Source organism: Raphanus sativus, chromosome 6 (genome assembly GCF_000801105.2).
Source record: "Raphanus sativus cultivar WK10039 chromosome 6, ASM80110v3, whole genome shotgun sequence".
Taxonomy (NCBI): domain Eukaryota; kingdom Viridiplantae; phylum Streptophyta; class Magnoliopsida; order Brassicales; family Brassicaceae; genus Raphanus; species Raphanus sativus.
In genome coordinates this window covers 35,337,324-35,360,395 of record NC_079516.1, presented here as the reverse complement: position 1 = coordinate 35,360,395, position 23,072 = coordinate 35,337,324, and the positions used below count along the sequence as shown (strand labels likewise).

The 23,072-nt window shown below is 35.2% G+C and overlaps 3 protein-coding genes and 1 pseudogene across 6 annotated transcripts; 1 reads left to right on the top strand and 3 right to left on the bottom strand.

Moving 5' to 3' along the window:
• Nucleotides 1-1,498: 1,498 nt before the first annotated feature.
• On the bottom strand, nucleotides 1,499-5,896 carry LOC108812951 (spermidine synthase 1-like; annotated as a pseudogene).
• A 662-nt stretch (nucleotides 5,897-6,558) lies between these two features.
• On the top strand, nucleotides 6,559-8,270 carry LOC108813097 (F-box protein SKIP22). The gene has a single exon (XM_018585540.2). It carries the CDS (start codon nucleotides 6,686-6,688, stop codon nucleotides 8,075-8,077), a length of 1,392 nt encoding a protein of 463 aa, XP_018441042.2. The 5' UTR covers nucleotides 6,559-6,685; the 3' UTR covers nucleotides 8,078-8,270.
• A 206-nt stretch (nucleotides 8,271-8,476) lies between these two features.
• On the bottom strand, nucleotides 8,477-9,679 carry LOC108813099 (uncharacterized protein At4g28440). Of its 3 annotated transcripts, none has more exons than XM_018585541.2 (3): nucleotides 9,522-9,679; nucleotides 8,847-9,086; nucleotides 8,477-8,747 (listed from the first exon to the last, which is right to left on the bottom strand). In XM_018585541.2, exons 2-3 carry the CDS (start codon nucleotides 9,067-9,069, stop codon nucleotides 8,560-8,562), a joined length of 411 nt encoding a protein of 136 aa, XP_018441043.1. In that variant the 5' UTR covers nucleotides 9,070-9,086; nucleotides 9,522-9,679; the 3' UTR covers nucleotides 8,477-8,559. The 3 variants fall into 3 exon arrangements, with proteins under 3 accessions (XP_018441043.1, XP_018441045.1, XP_018441044.1); XM_018585543.2 differs by having other exon boundaries at nucleotides 9,473-9,592; XM_018585542.2 differs by lacking the exon at nucleotides 9,522-9,679 and adding an exon at nucleotides 9,398-9,516.
• Nucleotides 9,680-12,543: 2,864 nt separating this feature from the next.
• On the bottom strand, nucleotides 12,544-15,385 carry LOC108809983 (beta carbonic anhydrase 3). 2 transcript variants are annotated; one of them, XM_018582115.2, is made up of 9 exons: nucleotides 15,320-15,385; nucleotides 14,601-14,665; nucleotides 14,348-14,488; nucleotides 14,089-14,137; nucleotides 13,591-13,707; nucleotides 13,402-13,455; nucleotides 13,204-13,292; nucleotides 13,005-13,110; nucleotides 12,544-12,904 (listed from the first exon to the last, which is right to left on the bottom strand). In XM_018582115.2, the coding sequence occupies exons 2-9, from the start codon at nucleotides 14,651-14,653 to the stop codon at nucleotides 12,737-12,739; spliced, it is 777 nt and encodes a 258-aa protein (XP_018437617.1). In that variant the 5' UTR covers nucleotides 14,654-14,665; nucleotides 15,320-15,385; the 3' UTR covers nucleotides 12,544-12,736. The 2 variants fall into 2 exon arrangements, with proteins under 2 accessions (XP_018437617.1, XP_056844538.1); XM_056988558.1 differs by having other exon boundaries at nucleotides 15,363-15,381.
• Nucleotides 15,386-23,072: the final 7,687 nt, after the last annotated feature.

Here is a 23,072-nt window from a genome sequence, read left to right as displayed (position 1 = left end):
CGGATAGATCGTGAAAACTGTCGATCGAATGCTCCTTCAGGTGGGAGAACCAGCTGAGGGCCGGTCCGGACAGACTCTCGACAAAAAGTTGGCAGAGACCAGCGTTTCTCTCTTCGTCAGAGAAATGGTTCCGACCCATAGCTATGTTAAAAGCTGTCATGTGATCGGTGGGATCTGTGACACCGGTGTACGGGGGGATGCGAAGCTTTTCCGCCTTCTTGATTTTGACGTTTGTTATTCGCTTGGTGAAAGGGTTCCGCTGGGTGGAGGCGAGAACGCGTTCGATCTCTGGAGCCGACGTCTTGACGTGGTAGATCTTGGAGTGGATATCCCTTAAGGAGAGTTGCAAGTCGGCGATCTGACGGCTTGTAAGAGAGTCGGAGCCGTCAGTCGGTTGCGTGGTGTCGACGTGCGTCGGAAGTGCGTCGTCGGTTGGTTCATCAGGGTTAGGGTTAGGGTTCGTGGTGGCGAACAACCGTCGTCTGGCGGTTTCTGCTTCGTTACCTTCGCCATCTAGGGTTCCGAAAGCGGCGGCGAGTGCAGCGAGACGTTCGTTCGTAGCTTTGTTTGTTTCCTCTTGTTGAACGAAGCGTGCCATGATGGCCTGCAGCATCTCGGGAACGGACGGCGTTGCGGCGACCGGCGTATCGGCGGCGGCTCCCCCTTCTAACGCCATGGGTGTGTTTTCAGAGCTCATACTAACCTTGCAAACGTTCCTTTGTAAGACCCCACGGTGGGCGCCAACTGTTGAATCCGAGTTTGTTGATCGACTGAAAGTAAAGAGGATTCGGTTTTGTGGGTCTTACGAAGACGTTTTATTGATTAGTGAATGAGTTCGAACGGACTACAAGGAGGTGAAACGAAAGAAAGAAAAGGCCGGAGCTTTGCTGAAAGCGCCGGCAAGAACACAAGGTAGATCGATTGGTTGGTAAACCCTAATCTTGCCGTCAGTGCTCTAAAGTGTATTTCGGATCCCTTTCTCTTTCCCCTTCGACCTCCTTTTATAGTTCTCGTTCCTCTGCACTTCGTTTGCCCTAGGACTCGTTCGCCCTAGAGACTTTGGGCCTGAATCCATGTTCGATGGGCTTCGCGACCAAACGATGGCGTATTGAGCCAAAGTAAGTCTAACCGATCGATCGGTCATCTGGTCTAATCGATCGATTTAATCAATCGAACCAATCTCAAAAGATGGGTCTTGATGTTGATGGGCCGAAAGCTGTTGTTCGATGGGCCTTGTGGAGGGATGTTAAATCCGTCTCCAACAGATGCCATGTTTATACTCCAAATGCAGTGCAAGTTCAAGTGGGAACGGTGTGTTGCACACTAGTCTCTATGTGGGTCTGATTTGTGTTGGGAATGTGGTTAAATGGTTGGCTTGTGTTGTACGTTACCATGATTGTAAAACTAGGCCCTTGAGAAAGAAGGCTGATGTAGAACAAGCTAAGCCTCCTGCTACTTAAATGAGAGTTTGGATGCCTGAGATCACTTCAAAGGCTCGAGTCTTTAAATAATTTTATTGTTGTTAAAAAGAAAGACAGTGGTTTGCAATTATTACAGTGGTCACAGAAACATGCTTGTAACAAATAAGACATTCTAAGAAATGCTTTTATTTTGATTAATACAACGATACTCCAAACTACTTATATATCCTTATTCAATTGGATTTGGAGTCGATCACCTTCTTGGCGAAAGAAGGCAAGCAGAACGCAGCTGAATGAATCTGCAACCATGAAGAAATAATGAGAACATACGTTAAGGATATACTGAGACTATTTTGTTATACTGAGAGTATTTTTGTTTTGAAATGATATAGACGCATGAAGGATATACTAGACGCATGAAATGATATACTGAAGAGTATTTTTGTTTTGTTATACCTCAGAGTTGTAAAACTTCAAGGGTCCATTTGATTTGCTGGAGCTGCTATCTATAAGGTTAACTGGGTTTTTGAAGTCGACATGGGGCCCTTCAGTTGAACAGAGCATGAACCCAATAACCCCACTACAGAAAAAACCGTGAAATGATACACATTCAGCTTGAGTTATAGTAAAAAAAAGGAGAAACTGAATGAGAGAAGATTGTTAAACATGCCTAGGGTATGTTGGAACGCTGGTCCATGCATAATTAACAGAACCCTTGAAGATGTCACGACAGTTGGAAACAATGTCTTCTATGATGTCCATGTGAAGCCACAAGCTTTCAGCCTGAGTGCACACAACTCCACCAGGACGAAGAGCTCTCGCCACAGATTGGAAGAAGGGTTTCTCAAAAAGCTCCTTTGCAGGACCTATTGGATCTGATGAGTCAACAATAACCGCATCGTATGATCCTTCGGCAGCATTCTTCAAGAAAACAACACCTGCATTGATCCACCAACCGAACAGTTAGCATTAACTGGATTCAGAAATAACAACACAAGTTTATAGTGGTAGTTTTGTACCATCACCAATGACGAGGTTCACTCGAGGATCCTCGAATCTAATTGCTACATTAGGGAAAAACTGCTTAGAGACCTGAAGTTTTCAAAAAAAAAAGGTGGAAACACATTAAAACCAAAATATACTCATATGAACGTTCGTTTACTATTACAACAAAGCATTCATCGAAACAGATATGTAAGAAAGGTGAAGCCTGTGTGAGCACTCACGTCAACCACCATTTCATCAATTTCACACATGTCAATCTGATCAATAGAAGCATGGCGTGCAATTTCAGGCAGGACACCTCCACCTCCTCCTCCAATGACCAAGACCTATAAAAGAACTAGAAGGGGATTGATCAGATCCACTGACTAAAAGCAAAGCCAGAGTGATAATCCGTTCCTTCATAATGATACTAAGAAAAAAATTGCACAAAAATACTCCAACTAAATTTGTTAAGATTTGTAGTACAAACATTTTTCCATTCCCCAATTTAATACATTGACTAATTATTTTACTTGTTTTGATACACAAACATTTAAAATTGCGTTGTTTGAATACCCAAACTATGTTTATTTTAAACGAAAAAAGTTTCAAATGAAATTAAAAAATCACTAAAATCTGAGATTTTTTTATAAAATATGATTTTATTTTCTGATTTAGTTACTTTCTTTCTTAGAACTTAAAATAAATGAAAATAGATATTTTATAAAGAAATTTTGGAGATTTTGAAGTTACATTTAAAACTTATTAATATTTTAATTAAAATAAACGCATATTGGACATTAAAATGGATACCATTTAAAAATCTTTGTATTAAATAAGTAAAATATCAATTAAATGTATTAAAGTAGATAAATAAAAGGGAAAATTTGGAAAAATACACTCCCATAAGAAAATAATTTGAAAATTATACCTTTATTTAAGATTTTGGAAAAATACACTTAGATATATATAAATTTACATAATTGCCCATTCCTAGTATTTCTCTAATTCAGATATATTGTTTAAAATTGATTTTTTTAAAATAAAATCATTACACAATCTACAAAATATATTTTAAATATTTTACTGTTTTTTTTCACTTCAATATTTTACTGTTTAAAAAAAAAAAACAAAACAAGATGGCGTCTTCTACTCTCGTCTCCTTCCTTCTAGTTCTTCTCCATCTTTGAATTTTTTTTTCTCCTTTCACAGATTCTTCTTCTTATCTCTCTAGAAGTTTGTTGCTTCATGAATCAAATACCAGTTTGTAAACCTAATTTGTTTTTTATGAAAACTAGTTTGTAAACCTAATTCAGATAGATAACAATTCTAAAGAAGATGAAAATTTGTAAACCTAATTTGTATTTTTAACAACGTAACTCGCTCTTTCTTGTTTATATAGATTAAAAAATAAAATAAAGGAAAATATGTATAAACTTCATGATAAAGTCAAAACAAATCATAATTCACATATTGTAAAATTAAAATGATAAAATAACATATTTATTTCAACACATATTTATCTTAAACAAAATAATTTTAATGATATTTTTTTATTAATTACGAATTTCTATATTAATTTCGAATTAATATATTAATTACTGAAATATCTTGGATAAACAAGTCATTTCATAATTAAAGAAGTGTATTTTTCAAAAAATAAAATAGAAAATGCAGTTTTCAAATTTCAAATCCTAAATTATTTTGCAAATTATCCCTAAATAAAATGTTAAAGTATTAAAAATCTTAACATAATTTAGTAGTAGTATTTTTATGGAATTTTTTAAATATTATTACCTAACTTGAGTTCTACTTTGCGAGAAGAGAACGCGAGACAATGTACCTATTTTTTTCTTGTACATCTAAAAAACTAAATGTTCACTATCATCTCTATTTTTTTTTCTAGTGGAATTCCTATTACCACTCTGGATTGTAATCATCTAAGCTCAATTAGTTTCTATAAATTTCACATCTGAATTTGATAAAGGGAAGTTTGGTCTCTATATTTACTCTCTACAAGTAATGAATAAGTCATACTACTGAACCGGAGAAGAAAAACGTGATCTTACTAGTAAACAGACCGTCTCAAACTTAGAACATACCATGTGCTAGAACGACAAAAAATGCCTTAAAATTTTCAGGTCAATTTTAAACAATGTTTTTAAATTGGATCGGATACTACTGATTGACTGGTTAGACCAATTCAACTGGTTGATTGAATATATAATTATATATTTACAATATATGGATCTACAAAAATAGTTATACATATAAAATGTTATTTCTCTTCTATTGAGTAGGAAAATAAACAATAAGATTTTATCCTTTTTAAATAACTAAGTCCCATTTGATATTTTAACCATCAAGTGGTTTTCTTCTTCTTCAAAAGACAAAACCTAAATTTTTTTCAGGTTCTTTTGTTTTTGACTCGCCGGTTAACAAAGAAATAAGATTTTTCTTATATTTTAGATCCTTTTTATGAAAAAATTAAGCAAAATTTTAAGACCATGTGTGCTGTGTCAGCACATGCTTAGAGCCAGTGCTGCTAGTAAATAACCTTTCATTACGTTACAAATCATTGTTCTTTGCTAACCTCAACTACTTACAGTTCCCAAGAGATGCAATAAAGCAAATAGTGTTTGATTAGTTTACCTTCTTTGGGTTAGGAATAGAGCACAAAAGAAGATGAGTGATCATTTCCTGATAGGCGCATTCGTCTCTCTCCGTAAGTTGGATGACTCCATCCAAAACCAACACTTTACCATATGTCGCAGACTAAGAGAAAGAAACCAAACACACATATATAAAATATTATAAATTTAAGCAAAAGTCATCTTTGTGTTACCTAGAAAACAATGACATCCTGGTAATCTGATTTGCCTTGAAACAAAACTTTCTCAACTTTCAAAGAGTGTGCCTCTCCTGCATCATCATATCATCATTAAACTACAGCTACATAATTAGATGATGGTGAATAGAAGGCTTTTTTACAGAGGAAACCGACCTGGCCACATGGGACTCATCTCGGAGAACCACTCAGGAATCACAGATGAGAAACAAGCAGTCTCCTTCTTCGGATCTCCGTTAGCTTCGGCGTTATCATCCTCTTCTCTTGGTCTCTTCAAATCGGTAACGGAGGCTTCTTTGGAATCCATTCCCGCTGTTCTGAACAAGGAACTCAGAGAGATAACGAAATGAGAGAGAGGGAACAAGGCTTTTGAAAGGATTTTGTGTTGATGTGAAGTGAAGCGAAAGATATAAAGAGGAAGCAGGTGAGTTTTGGAGATACGATATTAAAATCTGTTATTATGATTTTGTTATTCGAGATTTAGAGCATCTCCCTTCACGTACTATTATGGCAACTTGTTCCGCCCAGCAAAAGAAATAAAGAGGAAGCAGGTGAATTGGAGATTTAATATCAATTTGTTTTTATATTTGTGTTTATGATTTTGTTATCAGAACATCTTCTTTCACGTACAGTACTATCATGACAACTAGCTCGAAGATAAAGAATACTTTACACTATTAACAAAGAGCCTGTTGAATTTTGAGAAACTTTATAATTCAACGTTTTGATCAAATCAATGGGGTAGTTGAATAATGTGAGAATGCAAGTGGATTATTTGAAGTTAGAAAGTTTTCAACATGTTGAAAGAAGACAAATGAATCCTACATTATCATATGTTATATTCTTATGGTTACTTATATTCTGAATTTTTTATTTCTTCTATAAAAATAAAACTATACCAAAATTTAAGTTTTTATAATCTATAAATAGAAAACCAGTATCGTTTCATTTAAAAGTATTCTTTTTAATTAAAAATATCAATACTAATAATCTTAACACTTCAATTTGTTTTCTGTTTCTTCTTTTAACTAGCAAATCCCAATAATTAAAAATTTCTAAACTAATCTTTCAACAAACCAAAACAATGTCAAATTGTTTAAGTGGTTGTATTTCTTCATTTAAATTTGCAAGTGGTTGTATGTTTCTTATCTTATTTGTAATTTTCTGTTTTATATTAATAAAATTGTTGTTATAAAACTTTTTTTACGAGAATTACTAAAAGCCCATCTAATCTTAAATCAATGGGCCCAAAACACGGCTCGTTTATCTTGAAAACCGCCGATCCATTCTCTCCGATCCCCAGAAACGATTGGATACATAATCAAACCCTTATCTCTTCTCCGACAAAAAAAAAAAAATCTCTGCTCTCGTCTCTCTGTTCTGCGCTTAGATCGATTTCAGTGAAGAAGACCACGAAAAAAAAATCACGACAATGAAGCTTCGATTGAGACGCCACGAGACCAGAGAAACTCTAAAACTCGAATTACCCGATCCAAGCACTCTACACGATCTCCGTCAACGGATCAACGAATCGTCCCCTTCCTCCGTTCATCTATCCCTTAACCGCAAAGACGAGCTCCTCGCTCCTTCCCCAGACGATACGCTCCGATCCCTCGGCGTAACATCCGGTGACCTAATCTACTACTCTCTCTCTCCCTCTGCCTTCGTTAATTCCATCGACGAGATCGCCTTATCCTCGTCTTCCCAAGGTAAATTGGATGAGGCGATTGTTCAAGATTCGATGGTGATGACCGATGTGGATATGAATATCCAAGATCCGGAGGAAGGATCCGCGGGGGAAGCTTCGGGTCATCATGCCCCAGACCCGATGGATGTGGAGGAGGAGGAGCTAGCTGCCGCGGGAAGCAAGAGGTTGAGCGAACCATTCTTCTTGAAAAAGATATTACTTGAGAAGTCTGGTGATACCAGCGAGTTGACTACTGTAGCTTTGTCTGTTCACGCCGTTATGTTAGAATCTGGATTCGTTATGTTCAATCCTGACTGCTCTGATAACAAGTTTAGCTTCTCAAAGGAGTTGCTTACTGTATCCCTTAAGTATACTCTGCCTGAGTTAATGACCCGCGAAAACGAAGGAGTTGAGTCTGTGACTGTTAGGTTTCAGAGCTTAAGCGATAAGGTTGTGGTTTACGGGTCTCTATCCGGGAAGGTTCAAAGGCTTTATGTTGATAAGCGTAGGTTTGTGCCTGTGATTGATTTGGTGATGGATACTTTGAAGTCTGATAAAGACGGCTCTTCGAGCATTTACAAGGAGATGTTCATGTTCTGGAGGATGGTGAAAGACGGTCTCGTTATCCCGCTGTTGATCGGTCTCTGCGATAAGTCTGGCTTGGAGCTTCCTCCTTGCTTGATGCGCTTACCGACAGAGCTGAAGCTGATGATACTTGAGTCGCTTCCAGGGGCGAGCGTTGCGAAGATGGCTTGCGTTTGTACGGAGATTCGGTACCTGGCGTCGGACAACGACTTGTGGAAACGCAAGTGTTTGGAGGAAGCTAAGCATCTTGTTGTTGTGGGTGGAGATGCTGGTGATTCGGTTAACTGGAAGGAAAAGTTTGCTGCGTTTTGGAGGCAGCACCAACGGCAGGTTTCCTCATCTAGGCAGCAAGCCTTACGGAGATCTGCCATGGGTAGACAACGCTTTCCTTTTCCAAGGATCATTCCAGACCCTGACCCTTTCGGATGGATTAATGGGGATGACTTCTCTGGACCGTTCATTATGCACCCTGGACAATCGGCACGGCGACTTGGGGGACGGAGATTTGGACGTCCCAGATGCAATCTTGGAGGAAACAACTATCAACAGTAAATGGTGAGTGATGAATGATCATATGGAGGAGGGGGAGGAGAAGTATATGGCTTTCGAAATCAGCAAATAAATGGCCTGGATACTTGTTTATATGTTTTTATCTATAGATATTTCTTTGGTTTTGGATGATTTTCTCTTGTTCTTGCCATGCTTATGCCATCTTATAATAATAATTTTGCTACTAGTACTCTTAGTTCACAGATGTCTTGATGATTTGATTCACTTATGTCAATGCTAATGTTTGCGATGATGCATTTAGATTTTTATATGTTTTCTGAACCTAATGCTGAGTCTTTTGTTAGCTTTCGAAACATGTACCAAATGTTTGAGATTCATTACTGTGTGGCCTTGAACTGCTTTAACAGTTACAACATAAATTTCACGTTAACTCACTCTTGATGCTAACATCAACGGTTACTCCTTTATTATTACTATTGATTATTGGTTTCGAAAATGAATAGTACTTCGAGGATTTGTTACACTCATTCGACAACATTGACTAGCTCATACTCAACAAGGGACATGTTGGTGTCTTCTTTCACTTTGAAGCTAGCAGGCTCTGTGGCTTCAACGCGACCCCACTTGTCTACAGCTAGCCTCATTGATCCTTTATACATGTCGATTTTTGCGTTGCGTAGAGTTACAGTCGATCCTTCTTTCATCATGTCCACTACACATACAAACACATGTAACAACTCAGTTATTCACTGTCTGTGGATTACAATATAGTCACAAATGTGAGTCTCACTGATTGAAATAAGTAAAGTACCTTGGTCATTTCTTGCCGTGAAGACAACAACTCCGGTCTCGTCTCCAACAATGCATTCAGAAATCCTCATCTGGCGAGCCTGAGGACCATCTGAACGACCTTTCTGCAAAACCATCTTGGTGCTAACGATCTTCACTGTGACATTGTGTCCGCTAGTCCCCGGACGCAGCTGATCAACCTTAGCGAAAGCTGGCTTTCTCAACCCGGGTTTCGTGTCTGCCATTTTTCAATAAGATGAGTCTGCAACCACAAAACAAAAAACATAAGTTCTTACCTCAACTCAAATTCATGGAAGATAATACATTTGACAACATTGACTAGTTCATCATTCAGTTTAGATAATACATTTGATCAAATAGACACAAGAGTTATGGTAAAGCAGATCAGTAAAGGAACACAACATTCCCAAGATAAAAGAGATGACATAGATTCAACAAATGTTTCTAACAATAGGCAGAAACAATGTATGTTGTTCTTTTGCTATTTAAACACACAGAAACAAAGAGAACCCAAATTCAAACATATGCATAACTATTAATTACAACACATACAGTGAATCGAAGCAACAACAGTACTAAATTCCAGACAACGTTGGAACAACATTGTAGAAAATAAGAACAACATACACATTCTTAGATAATAGAATCTGAAATTGGAATTTAATTCGAAGCTTACGGATGATCGAATTTTAGATCTGGTTAACGTCACATTCAGTGGAAGCTTTCACCGCTTTTTGAGTTGTGTGGGGTATGAAGACACGGACGGTCCGTTTTAAAGCTTGGTCTACTATCACATACAAGCCGTCCACGTGTACACATCGTGCTTCGTTGTGCGCGGTTGTCTTGATCATCATCCATCGTGCCTAGATCAATGTTCCAACTCGACTTTTAACAACAGTTACTAATTGGACCTTCACTCGTTAGACTTTCGTTACATACCCAATTATGATATAGGCCCATATATCTAGACTGCGTTACAGGTTAGCGTATTGAGTTCTATCATTTCTCTTTTCCTCAACATATTACGATCTCAAGGGACTTTAAACTTAACATACAACTGAGATCTAATAACACTTAAAAACACTGAATCAGATCCTAGACAGGGGCGGACCCACATTGATGGATACGGGGTCACGTGCCCCCGACTGATTATAGAAAATTTGTGCGAATGAGTATTGGTAATTGTTCAGCTAGGTGAGTTGTAAACAGTGTGACCCAAGTGGTTCGATAGTCCATGCTTGATCTTTTTATGCTTCGTTTAGTCATAGTCTATGTAGGTTCCATAGACTATGACTATAGAAACATCTTTGATCTTTTACACGAAACTTGTTTTGTCTTCACATCTTTTTTTTTTCATTGCATCTTTTCTTTTTGAAAAAGGTTTATTTGTATGTGCATCTTATATAACATTTTTTCCCTTTTCTTTAAAACTATTTCATAACTTTACTTATTTTTATAGTGGTGTGCATTATATTTCCTTTTTAACAATCTAAGTATATTTTAATGAACAAAAAGATGATTGACAAAAATATAATATAATAATTAAAATAAAAATAGTTATTATTAGACCAATATATATTATTATATTTAATATTTAATATTAATTGTATATTTAAATTATATATTACATTTATAGTATTATGCCCCCGACTAAAAAGTTTTCTAAATCCGCCACTGAATCTTAGATTACCCAATCTATTCATCTGTGTATTTTTCACCACAATGAAACGAATTTTTCCCACACAATCCGAGAGAAGCCGTTTCTTAACCCCTACTTAAACCACACGATACAAAAACAACGGTACATACAACCGGATAGTGAACCAAAACCAGATTCTAACTAAAGAATAAGTGATTGGTCTCTATAAGATTTGAGTTCAGCCAGTGTACTACCAACAGCTTCAACCAGCACATTCTAAATTTGACCCATATCTGTTGTCAACCCTTGCCTCAATCCATAGCCATAAACCGGACAGAAACATCTGGACTGAAAGTCGGACCCTGACGTCGCTAAGCATGAACGGTATACCAAGTCTCAGCTACAGAAGATGCGGAGCTCATACCACCGAGACGAATCTCAATCCAGTCACCGGGTGCTGGCAAGTACAGCTCTGCCATGCTTCACCGGCCAAGAACATATCTCCGGATGACTATTCTGTCAAAATGAGTCTTGTTGTCCGAGAACCAGAGAGCAATTCTTCATCCACCGCACGTCGTGTCTCTTCTCCATTCAACTCACCATCTCACCAGAACTTCAGGGCGTTGACCGGTTGACGCGTGGATCGGTTATAGTAAGAACTGCTTATTTTAGCATATAGTATTTCGTCATTTGAATAAAAACTTTTTTTTTTGCTGGGAGACTATTGAAACAAATCAAATGAAGATGGAAAATAAAGTGCTGGTTATAGCTTATTCATTTAATTTAAAACATAAAAGATGAGATTATACAAGAAACTGAAGTTGAGTAGAAAAACAAAACAAGTTTCGTGTAAAAGATCAAAGATGTTTCTATAGTCATAGTCTATGGAACCTACATAAGATGAAATGGCAAAAAATATTAACCTTTATTTTTTGCCATTTCATCTTATGTAGGTTCCATAGACTATGACTATAGAAACATCTTTGATCTTTTACACGAAACTTGTTTTGTCTTCGCATCTTTTTTTTCTCTTTGCATCTTTTCTTTTTGAAAAAGGTTTATTTGTATGTGCATCTTATATAACATTTTTTCCCTTTTCTTTAAAACTATTTCATAACTTTACTTATTTTTATAGTGGTGTGCATTATATTTCCTTTTTAACAATCTAAGTATATTTTAATGAACAAAAAGATGATTGACAAAAATATAATATAATAATTAAAATAAAAATAGTTATTATTAGACCAATATATATTATTATATTTAATATTTAATATTAATTGTATATTTAAATTATATATTACATTTATAATATTATGCCCCCGACTAAAAAGTTTTCTAGATCCGCCACTGAATCTTAGATTACCCAATCTATTTATCTATGTATTTTTCACCGCAATGAAACGAATTCTTCCCACACAATCCGAGAAAAGCCGTTTCTTAACCCCTACTTAAACCACACGATACGAAAACAATAGTATATACAACCGGATAGTGAACCAAAACCAGATTCTAACTAAAGAATAAGTGATTGGTCTCTATAAGATTTGAGTTAAGCCAGTGTACTACCAACAGTTTCAACCAGCACATTCTAAATTTGACCCATATCTGTTGTCAACCCTTGCCTCAATCCATAGCCATAAACCGGACAGAAACATCTGGACTGAAAGTCGGACCCTGACGTCGCTAAGCATGAACGGTATACCAAGTCTCAGCTACAGAAGATACGGAGCTCATACCACCGAGACGAATCTCAATCCAGTCACCGGTGCTGGCAAGTACAGCTCTGCCATGCTTCACCGGCCAAGAACGTATCTCCGGATGACTATTCTGTCAAAATGAGTCTTGTTGTCCGAGAACCAGAGAGCAATTCTTCATCCACCGCACGTCGTGTCTCTTCTCCATTCAACTCACCATCTCACCAGAACTTCAGGGCGTTGACCGGTTGACGCGTGGGTCGGTTATAGTAAGAACTGCTTATTTTAGCATATAGTATTTCGTCATTTGAATAAAAACTTTTTTTTGCTGGGAGACTATTGAAACAAATCAAATGAAGATGGAAAATAAATTAAGTGCTGGTTATAGCTTATTCATTTAATTTAAAACATAAAAGATGAGATTATACAAGAAACTGAAGTTGAGTAGAAAAACAAAAAGAGACAAGAAACTGAAGGTAAAGAAAGATGATTATTGATGAGAAACTGAGAACACACTTAGAAGCAACATAGAGAGAAAACATGAGTAGAACTCTTTTATGACAAGGCAAAAGCTGGGGTGGTCTTGAAGTCAAGTTCCCAGAGATCAAACGTCCCTTTCACAAAATCATAGTGAGCGCCTCTTATGGCGAGCTTGTTTTTCACCACTCGCTCTCTCACGAACGGGTACGATAACAGGTTCCCCAGCGACACGTTCACAGCTTCCTTCTCGCACCACAGAGACAATCTCAGAGTGTCTACTTCAAAGCAGGACAGAAAAATAGAGTAATATGAACATTGTGTCTTTTTTCTTAATATAACGTACCTTCTCACAGTTGGTGCACTGGTCGTCGAAGCTCAGGTCTTTACAATCCTGCCTGGTCTTGTTCTTGGCCGATGCACAGATCTGGATCCAGTCTTCTATGAATTCACTGTCATTAAAAAGAATTTCAAACCAACCTTAATCTCCAGCCTGATAATATAATTAGAGGATGTTGGTTAAGTTAGCCTTTAAAGTTATGTACCTCTTAAAGGGAGCCGCATCATCTTCAATTGCCATGAGTCCTTTTATTCCACCACAACAGCTGTGACCAATCACCAGAATGCTCTCCACCTGATATTGTCAAAACTTAGGGTTAATGTTAGGTCACATCAGCCTTTTACTCAGTAACTTAGGCAAGACAAGAGAAACATATCTAATGATTAATTATTATGGTACGTACATTGAGGACTGTGACTGGATATTCAAGGGCGGCACCAATATTACAGTGTTTTGTCTGAAAATTTTCAAAGACAAAAGCTTTTTATAGTTAGTTGTTCAATCAACAACAGCAATTTATGGATGTTTACCTACTGATGAGTCGATGATTATAATAATGTAAAAAAACGATATCCTCTTTGTTTGTACGAACCTTATCATAAGGTGGCACCATGTTTGCAATGTTTCTAACGATAAATGCTTCCCCAAGTTGAAAATTCAAGATGTGAGACGGGCAAACTCGAGAATCCGCACAAGCAAACACCAGAAACTGCAAAAAGTAATCAATTTCAGACTGAACATTTATTAATCATCTCTAACTATTTGGGATGCGTTCAGACTATTTTACTTTATGTTGGTTGGAATCCGATCCTCCGGTTTGGTTAACTGGAACTTTAGTTTAATTTATACACTTTATATGTTGAAACAGAATATTTCTTTCATGTCTTAATCCGCGTTTATAATTAATGTTAGGGCTTGGTGTTTGTTTTTCTTTCTTGCTTTTAAAGTCATCATTATTTTAGCACCCAAAAAGGTTACCATTATTTCATAACTTTTGGCCAATCAGAGAAAAGTAAAAGGGCAAAATCCCTAACAGGAAAAAAGAGTGATGTCCTAGATGTCAGATGTGATGGACAGAATAAGTCAAAACCTTGGGGCTCTGGCTCTTGGCAAGTGCACTGTACAACGAAGGATTCTTCCTGGAAATTATTGAACCAGTAATATAATGAGCAGATATCAAATAACCAGGCCAACTATTTTCCTTTAAATAATTCAATAAAAACTTATTCTTAGTATTTTACCTTTTTGATTAAGTAATTAAACAAAACAAGTTCATCTAACTTTATAACCGTTGTTATTATATATAAGTTGGGGGCAAAAGGTTGATATTAAATAAGAATATTACGTACTCATAATTATGAGTCTTGAAATGGTTGAATCCAGACTTGATCCTTTCTACAGAATCTATCTTGCTGGAATCAAGTTCCTCTAGCTCACTAGTTAACTGCTTGATCTTTGCGGCTGCGACGTTACCTAGATCCGATTTCTTGCTACGAATTGTTCAGTTCATATTAAAAGACAAATAATCATCTATGTATATAAGCACAGGTACGAGTAGTTTCAAAAAAAATATAACAGGTTACGAGTTGTGAGAGTTTGTACGTGAGAAGCTCTCCAAGTTTTTTAAGGGCATCTTCGTACGAGTCCGTCGACATATCTTTTCGTTCCTATTAAGCCAGAGAAAAAGAAGAATTTTGGATAAGGAAAGACTGATTGCATGTACATGGTTATATGATTATCTAATAATAGCGTTGACCGTCGTGGCTAGTCTGCCTAGTAATTTAAACTTGATCATATTCATATCCTTGACATAGCACTACAGCTTTTAAGTATATATATAGGTTTCCTAATATGAAGATTTCCTAATATGAAGGTTTCCTGGAAATAGCCACGTACTACAATGTCAAAAATATAGTCAATTGCTCTACACATGCATGTCCTAACAGAAAGAGATAATAAAAATATAAACATAATCACTTGACCAATTACCCTGCAACATCTTTTCACAGGCACTTTCTAATAATCTGGTCGAGAAACTTTGGATTATTTTTTTGGTAAAAAGAAATTTTGAACTTTTTACCAAAACATGCGTTTTTTTTTCTTTGTAAAATCAAAACATGCGTTGCGATAAGTTTTGAAATAGTTTAATAACTTTGAAACTAAAACAACCAAACGAATCGAAACAACGATGATTTCATTAATTTAGTGGAGAGAATAGAAACATCGATCATCATTAGGATCATCCAAACCTACGACAAATTAGAAACGAAATGGTAAAGTAGGAAATATAAAGATTATGCTGGTTTAGTATATATACGGACCCTGGAAAGAGTATTTGGAAACAGAAGATTTAGAGAGTGGTACCTGAAAATTGATACAGTTTTATTGATATGAGAAGGTGTTCTATACTACACTATTTATAGCCCGAGATATGTGACATCTTCTGACTCGGGAATATGCTTGAACTTTTCTTTTAGTGAAGAAAATCCTACGAAATTGGGGAATTTTTGGATGCTAAAAACAGATACTAGGAAAAGAAAAATACACACCAGTAATTGGTTCATGAGTTATTAGAGTGCATCCCTAAGTTCACCAATCAATATTATTTTGTTATTTCATATTTAATATCTTTTAAAAATAAAATAAAATATTGTTCAATTATATTGTTTAAAATAATAAAATAATAATAGTAATTACAAAATAAATTTTTTTTTAAATATTTTTAACACCGTCACCAAAACAATAAACCGTAAATCCTAAATCTTTGGATAAATCCAAATGTGTTCCCCTCAGAATCATTGTTTGCTAACATGGATCATTTATTCTGCAGAGTCTTACCCAAGATGAATGATCATCATTTTGCATGGATCCTATGGTACATTTGGATAGCAAGGAACAACAAGGTCTTCAGTAACCTGGATGTTGATGCTAGGGATACACTAAAGCTGGCTGAGACGGAATCTACCATGTGGGCTGCGGCCCAAGATTTGACCATCCGATCTTCCATACCGCCGCAAGTTCATCAGCTTCCCTCAATTCCAGGAAGATGGTGCTTTACCGATGGTTCATGGAAGGATAAGGACTCTTACTCGGGACAAGGCTGGTTTAGTACTCTGGAAGGATATGAAAGATTAATGGGGGCACGAAATGTCCGGGCAAGTATGTCTCCCCTTCATTCGGAGGTGGAAGCATTGATTTGGGCAATGGAATGTATGATGAATTTACGACAGTTTCAGGTTACGTTTGCAACGGATTGTTCTCAATTGGTGAAGATGGTTTCGGAACCAGAAGAGTGGCCGGCGTTTGCAAGTTATCTGGAGGACATCAGGAGCTTACAAAGCAGTTTCCATAGTTCACAGCTTATTCATGTACCAAGGACGGCAAATTCAAGGGCGGATCGTTTAGCACGCAGTACCAGACAACAATCGTCTTTTGTCATTCACATGGATGCTGAGCTACCAGTTTGGTGTACAGAGTCAGTATGAGTCTGTATGTTTGATGACAAAAAAAAATCTTTGGATAAATCCTAAATCCTAAATCAAAAACACTAAATACTGAATCTTCAAACACAACTATTTATCCTAAACCCTTGGATAAATCTTAATTTTAGGGTTTATGGTTATACAATGGTTTAGAATTTAAAGTTAAAGATTTAGTGTTTAGTATTTAGGGTTTAGTAACGTTAAAAATATTTTAAAATTTTATTATTATCCAAGGATTTATGTGTTAGGATTAAGGATTTAGTGTTTTTAGATTTAATGTTTATTGTTTTTGATTTAAGGTTTATGATTTATGCAAGGGTTTAAAGTTTACCCAAAAGTTTAAGGTTTAAAATTTAGGGATTAGGATTTAGTATTTAGTTGAAACCGTTACAAATATTAATTTTTTTTGCAAATACTACTATTTTTATTTTTTTACTTTTTTATTTAAAAACATAATATAATTTGATAATATTTTATTTCATTCTTTAAAAGATATTGAAAATGAAATAACAAAATATTGTTGGTGAACCTAAATGTTCAATGTTAGATAGTGAATCCAAGAATAACTCTTGGTTCATATATATTATGTATCTCTATGTTCTGTATCAGTCTTGATTTTGATTTTAATTACTCTTGATTTATTGTCAGTGGATACTAGATAAAATTCTGCTTTAATCGGAATATAAATATTGTATAAGAATGTAGAAAAATAAGAAATATATATATATATAATATATATATATATATATGAAAACAAATAAGTTTATTATATATTTAGCCTGTTTTATTATTTTTGAAATGTTCATTTTCAATGTTACTAAATATGATGATTAATGTCGGACACTAAAATATTTGAAATACATATATTTATGGTAGGGCTCCGAAATTAAAAAGGTATTTGGTTAGACTATATTAAATGTATTTTTCTATTTTTAAAAGTTATATTCTTAGAAATATTGTGGTAAAATTCACTCAAATATGTATACCTCTATAAAACTCTTCATCCATTTCTTACTCTAAATATAAACAAATCATATCTATTCTTTTAAATAGAGAAAATAATAATAGTAGCTATATTTTTCTATATTAACATTTAAACGTAAAAAAATAAAGTAGGTTAGAGATGTTGTCATGTTCAAGTTTTCTTCTTGTATTTGGTGCCTACTTTTAACATTTTTTTTGTAAGAACTTATCTTTCTTTAAGTTGTCTAGGATATGTTTTAGCACGGTTCTAATATTTTAAATGTTAAGTCGTTATTCCAAATTTTGTTTATCTATTGTATTGGATTATCATCAAGCACTAAAACCACAGTGAGAACTCTGAGTTACCAAATTCATTACAAATTCTAAATTTAGTATCGCATATGTACAGATAGTTGATCATTGTATTGTATGTAATAGAGTTAGAGATTATAAGATGGTGTAATGTGTGTTACCCAATATTAAAAAATATAAATTCTAAGAGTGAATATTTGAAATATATTTAGACATATATATTGTTTTCAGGACTTGATGGTTTTTTTCTATCATCCGTAAACACAGCTTTTGTAGTTGGTATTATTTGTTGGCGTTTTGAAACAATCATAAGATCCTATAAATCGTTTTAGACTGTTTTAATCCTCTTAAAATTAGAAGATGATTTCAGCTAGTGTTTACGGTTGTAGGATGGCTAAATAAATATAAAATTATTTTTAAAAATATTTTAAAATTTTAAAGTAAAATTTGAAATTTGAAATATTATAAATAAATAATATAATACATACATTTTATGTTTAATCTAAATTCACTAACGATATCACAATTTATTATAATAAAATCAAGAATATTTATTATAATTTTTAGTCACTAATATATACATATATAAATGAAACAAAATATTTTTTCAAAGCTTGGAATATAAATCTTAAAAGTAAATTTTATTGAAACTATAACTTTCATAAATAAATAAATAAATAAATAAATATAGTATTATTGTTAATTAATAATTATTATATTTGTCATAATAATATGTATTTAATATTTTAAAATGTTATAATGTGTTAATATTAGTAATTTCCTATTAAACTGTTGTTACATTATCTCCTAAAAGACTAGTCATAAATATGCTGCAAATGCAAATATTTTTAAATGTAATACCAATTGTGTAAATCAAATAATAATAATCACTTACATCCGCAAATTTCCACAGCCGATGTGTTTCAACCAGGCAGACGTTCAATCTACTTTTAATGTTCTTCAAACTTTTAGTCATTTACAAGTTTTCGTTCATAGCTTTGCAAAAAGTACCACAGTTTATTCTAGATCGAGTTTTTATCCCTTAAATTCATTTCAATCGTTTTGACATCATCTTAGTCTTTCCCACAAAAATTAAGATATATCTTATAATTTTTGTCGTTGGTGTAGTTCAACTTAGTCGTAACTAAAACATTATTTCTTAACGAAACCACTAATATATTGGCTTTTTATTCTTGTTTTTCCTTATAATTATTGAGTCAAATATTCTAGTTTTATTCAAAGTTTCATATTTGTCGTGTATTATATTGTTTTCTTCTGTCATCAATTGGAATTTGAGAAACATGCATGTTTCATTGTCATGTACTTCATCGCTAAACAAGGCCCAATTCAGAAGTTGAATCTTCAATCTTCGTCATAATTAACAATTCACTAACTAACCAAAAATAAAATAAAAAGAAAAGCACCAATAATATACATTATTACAATTGTTTTAGCTCCTGGTGAAAGATAGGCTAGATAGCAAACATATTCGGCGAAACTTAGATTAACAGGTCGCAAAAAGACAAATCAGTTTTCGAAATTTCATTATGTATGTAGTCATATTACTATATATCTATTTTTTCTGTTTCTGAATGACTGAATCCAGGCACGATTAGAAGTTCATATACATAAAACCGATAATAGTTTTGAAGATTTTTAATAAGAGCTTATTTTTCCTTAGTCATAACTAAAACATTGTTTCTAACAACACCATTAACATTGTCATTTTATTATTATTTTTTCTTACGAGGATTGAGTCGTATGTTCTTGTTTTCTTCCAGCTTTCCAGATTTGTGGGTATTATATTCGTGACTGGTCCTGAACCATGCTAACTGGAACATTTGCAACAGATTTCCGAAATTTTTGAAAAAGATTACATAGATATAAACTCTAAAAAGGATTTTAGACCCCTAAATTTACAAATTTTCACATAGATATTACCATAAGTCCCCAAAATCTCAAGGTCGATCCTGACTATATCACACCTGTAAGAAATCAAACACTTAACAACAACTGGAATCATCGTGAATTCATTGTAAACGGGTGTTACTATGAGCAAATTGATGAGGAAAAGCGTTTCGTCAGTACTCAATCGACGTAACTAAAGAATCATCGTAACTTCGTCTTAAGATTTAAGACGAGTCATATTCATCACAAAATTGTGGAATTTATCCATAAAAGACAGAAGGTTTAACTTGGTTCTGGTTTAAAATCTAACATAATATCAAACTAATCAAACTGATATCAAACTAGTTGGTCTAAAACTGAAATTAAAATCTGACCGACCTGATATATCGTTCATCCTAAAAGAAATGCATAGTTCACTACAAGAAAACACGCTGATACTGAGGGACTATTTCCTCGGTATGTCGTCGGAATAACCGTATTCCAACGACATACCGAGGAAAAAGTCCCTCGAAAAAAACTTCTCGAAATTTCATTTTTCCTCGAAATTTCCTCGAAATTTTGTAACGGAATTTCGAGGAACAACAATTCCGAGGAGATTTAGAGGACAGGCGTTCGTCGAAGTGGTCGTCGATATATATTGAGGAACCATTCCCTCGGTATATACCGAGGATTATACCGAGGTTAGAGCCCTCCGAAAATTTTCGAGGAACTCAGTTCCTCGGAATATTCCGAGGGACAGTTTCCTTAAAAATTTTCGAGGAACGTAGCCCTCGAAAATTTTCGAGGAAACTGTCCATCGGAATATATTGAAAATAATTTTTTTTTTTAAAATTATTTTTGAAAAAAAAAATATTTTTAAAATTTAAATTCGAAAATATAAAATTAAAATTTAAATTGAAAACATATTATCTAAATTTCAAAGTCATACAAATCAAAATAAAACATTTCGAGTTTTTGAAAGAAATTAAACTACGGGTTTTGGACGTTTGGGTCTGGCATGGTCGGGAGCTCCACGTTGGCGTTCGGGTTCATGCTCCTCATCATCGCCATCATTTGCTCGTTCAGCTTTCTCTGTGCCTCCCAGCCCGCCTCTTGACTCGCCACCATGGACTCCAACGCAGATATGCGAGCATCCTTGTCCCTCATCTGACTCAGAAGGACTTCTTGATCAACAAAGGACGGTGGTGCAGAAGCAGACGGAACCGAGTTGGACCGACGAGCCAAACCGAACAAACGGCCCTTCTTATTTGGAACCGACTGAAAAAAGTGCAAATTTAAATAATATAAAAAATGAATTGAACTTTAAAAAAAGAACTTACCGCTTCAACGATTTGGTTGATCCGAACCCGAGGCAAGCCGGTCGATCCTGTCGAATCGTCATCCTCGGTTTGAAGCTGAGACACTTCCTCTTCCATCTGACTGTCGATGAGGGTGACCACATCCCTCACAACACCATCATCAATCTCGCCGGTCTTCTTGTTGGTATACACCGTCTTTATTAGGGTGAGATGATCAACCGGCTCCCCCTCATTTTCTTCCGCCAGACGTCGGGGTCCATCTCCTTTGGAATCTTTAAAAAAAAAATTTGTTAAATAAATAAATAAATATTTTAATAAATTAAAAAATTGTTTCATAAATAAAAACCAACCTTGTTTATTTCCCACTTCTTCTTCCACGTGTGGATCTGCTTCCCATAGTTGTCCATAACTTTATGGACGAAGTGGTAATAGATAAACAACGTATCATCGGCATTCCAGTTGAATTCTTGCTGAAAATAAAACACAATTAGTAGAAAATTAATATTAAAGATAAAAAAATAACTAAAAAATAGAATACTTACCGCAAACTGTTGAAACCACATATGCTGCTTATGGAGAGGGAAGTCGGTGAAAGTCGGATGTCCATTGTCGAGGGCCGAGTACATCATACGGTTGATCCATCTGCTGATCCCGTTCTCGGATCGGTCGAACCTAATATGACTTCACAACATAGTTTGGTCCAACCACCATCTCGCGTATCCAATCGTCAAATGTTTTACCTCTGGCCAAACCAGCAGACACATATTAATAGCACATGTATATGAATTAGTATAAATATGTGATGAATAATTTTTTAATTTGTATAAATATGTGATAAATGATTTTTTAATTTGTTTAAGGCACTCACATAAGTAAACATCCATCCAGCAAATTTTCTTTGCTTCATTTTTTCTAGTTCTGCCTCTGTAGCGTATCTATATTCGAACCGCTTTTCTGCCATGAAAATCCTGTGATGACAAAAATGTAATTAATTAAGATATAGATGTTAATTTGTTAAAATAAAATTTTGTAAGATAATAAACTTACCTCTCATATTGAAGAACATCTTCGCAGTTGGTGAGCAAATATGTTTGCAAATGACTGCGCTCCTCGTCAGTAAGTCGACGGTCCTTTGATTTTCCGGTAAGTCGTCCAACATCTGTGAAAATGTCAGGAACCGTAACATGGTATGTTGCCCGTTCGCCTCTATCATCATGCCGAGCAGGTCTTCTGTTTTTGGTCTGAACTTCTGCTGGAAAGTAGTACTCAGCAAAGTTTGAAATTTCTTCATTGATCATCTGTGCGACTATAGAACCTTCCACCCTACTTAGATTTTTCATCATCTTCTTCAAATGGAACATATACCGCTCATACAGATACATCCATCTATACTGCACAGGACCACCAAGTTCCAATTCTCTTGCCAGGTGAATAACAAGATGCTCCATAACATCAAAAATGATGGAGGAAATATCTTCTCAAGGTTGCACTGAATCACGGCTATGTTAGTCTTTTTCAATACCTTCAAGAGTCACTGATCTGGCGCATAAATCGCGGAAGAAAGCACTTATCCCTGCAATTGCTTCATGAACATTTCGTGGTAATAGTTCCTTGAAAGCAAACGGAAGTAAGCGCTACATCAACACATGACAATCGTGACTTTTTAAGCCAATAAACTTTCCTTTCTTTCTGTCGATACAGTTACGCAAATTAGATGCGTAACCGTCTGGAAACTCCACATCGTTTGAAATCCAATCAAAGAACGCATCTTTTCCTTCTGCATCAAGTCGGTATATGGGAAAAGGAGCCCTACCATTCTCATCAACATGAAGTTCTGAACGAGCCCATATATCGACTAAATCCAGTCTTGACTTCAAGTTATCCTTTGTTTTACCTTGAACGGTAAGGATCGTGTTCATGAGATTGTCAAAAAAGTTCTTCTCAATATGCATGACATCTAAATTATGCCTTAGCAAATGATCCTCCCAGTATGGCAGATCCCAGAATATACTTTTTGTGCCAGTTATGTAGGTTTCCAACAGCATCTACCGGAAAACGCTCATGTCCACCGATGTCTGGCGTTCTTTCTGCACCAAAATCTCTTAGTTGTG

Coding starts and splice junctions, on each gene's coding strand:
- LOC108813097 (XM_018585540.2), top strand. CDS start 6,686: ATGAAGCTTCGATTGAGACGCCACGAGACCAGAGAAACTCTAAAACTC.
- LOC108813099 (XM_018585541.2), bottom strand. CDS start 9,069: ATGGCAGACACGAAACCCGGGTTGAGAAAGCCAGCTTTCGCTAAGGTT. Junction 8,748..8,846: donor CACGGCAAGAAATGACCAAG/GTACTTTACTTA, acceptor TTGTATGTGTAG/TGGACATGATGAAAGAAGGA.
- LOC108809983 (XM_018582115.2), bottom strand. CDS start 14,653: ATGTCGACGGACTCGTACGAAGATGCCCTTAAAAAACTTGGAGAGCTT. Junction 14,138..14,347: donor TTCAAGACTCATAATTATGA/GTACGTAATATT, acceptor AATAATTTCCAG/GAAGAATCCTTCGTTGTACA. Junction 13,293..13,401: donor ATCCAGTCACAGTCCTCAAT/GTACGTACCATA, acceptor TGACAATATCAG/GTGGAGAGCATTCTGGTGAT.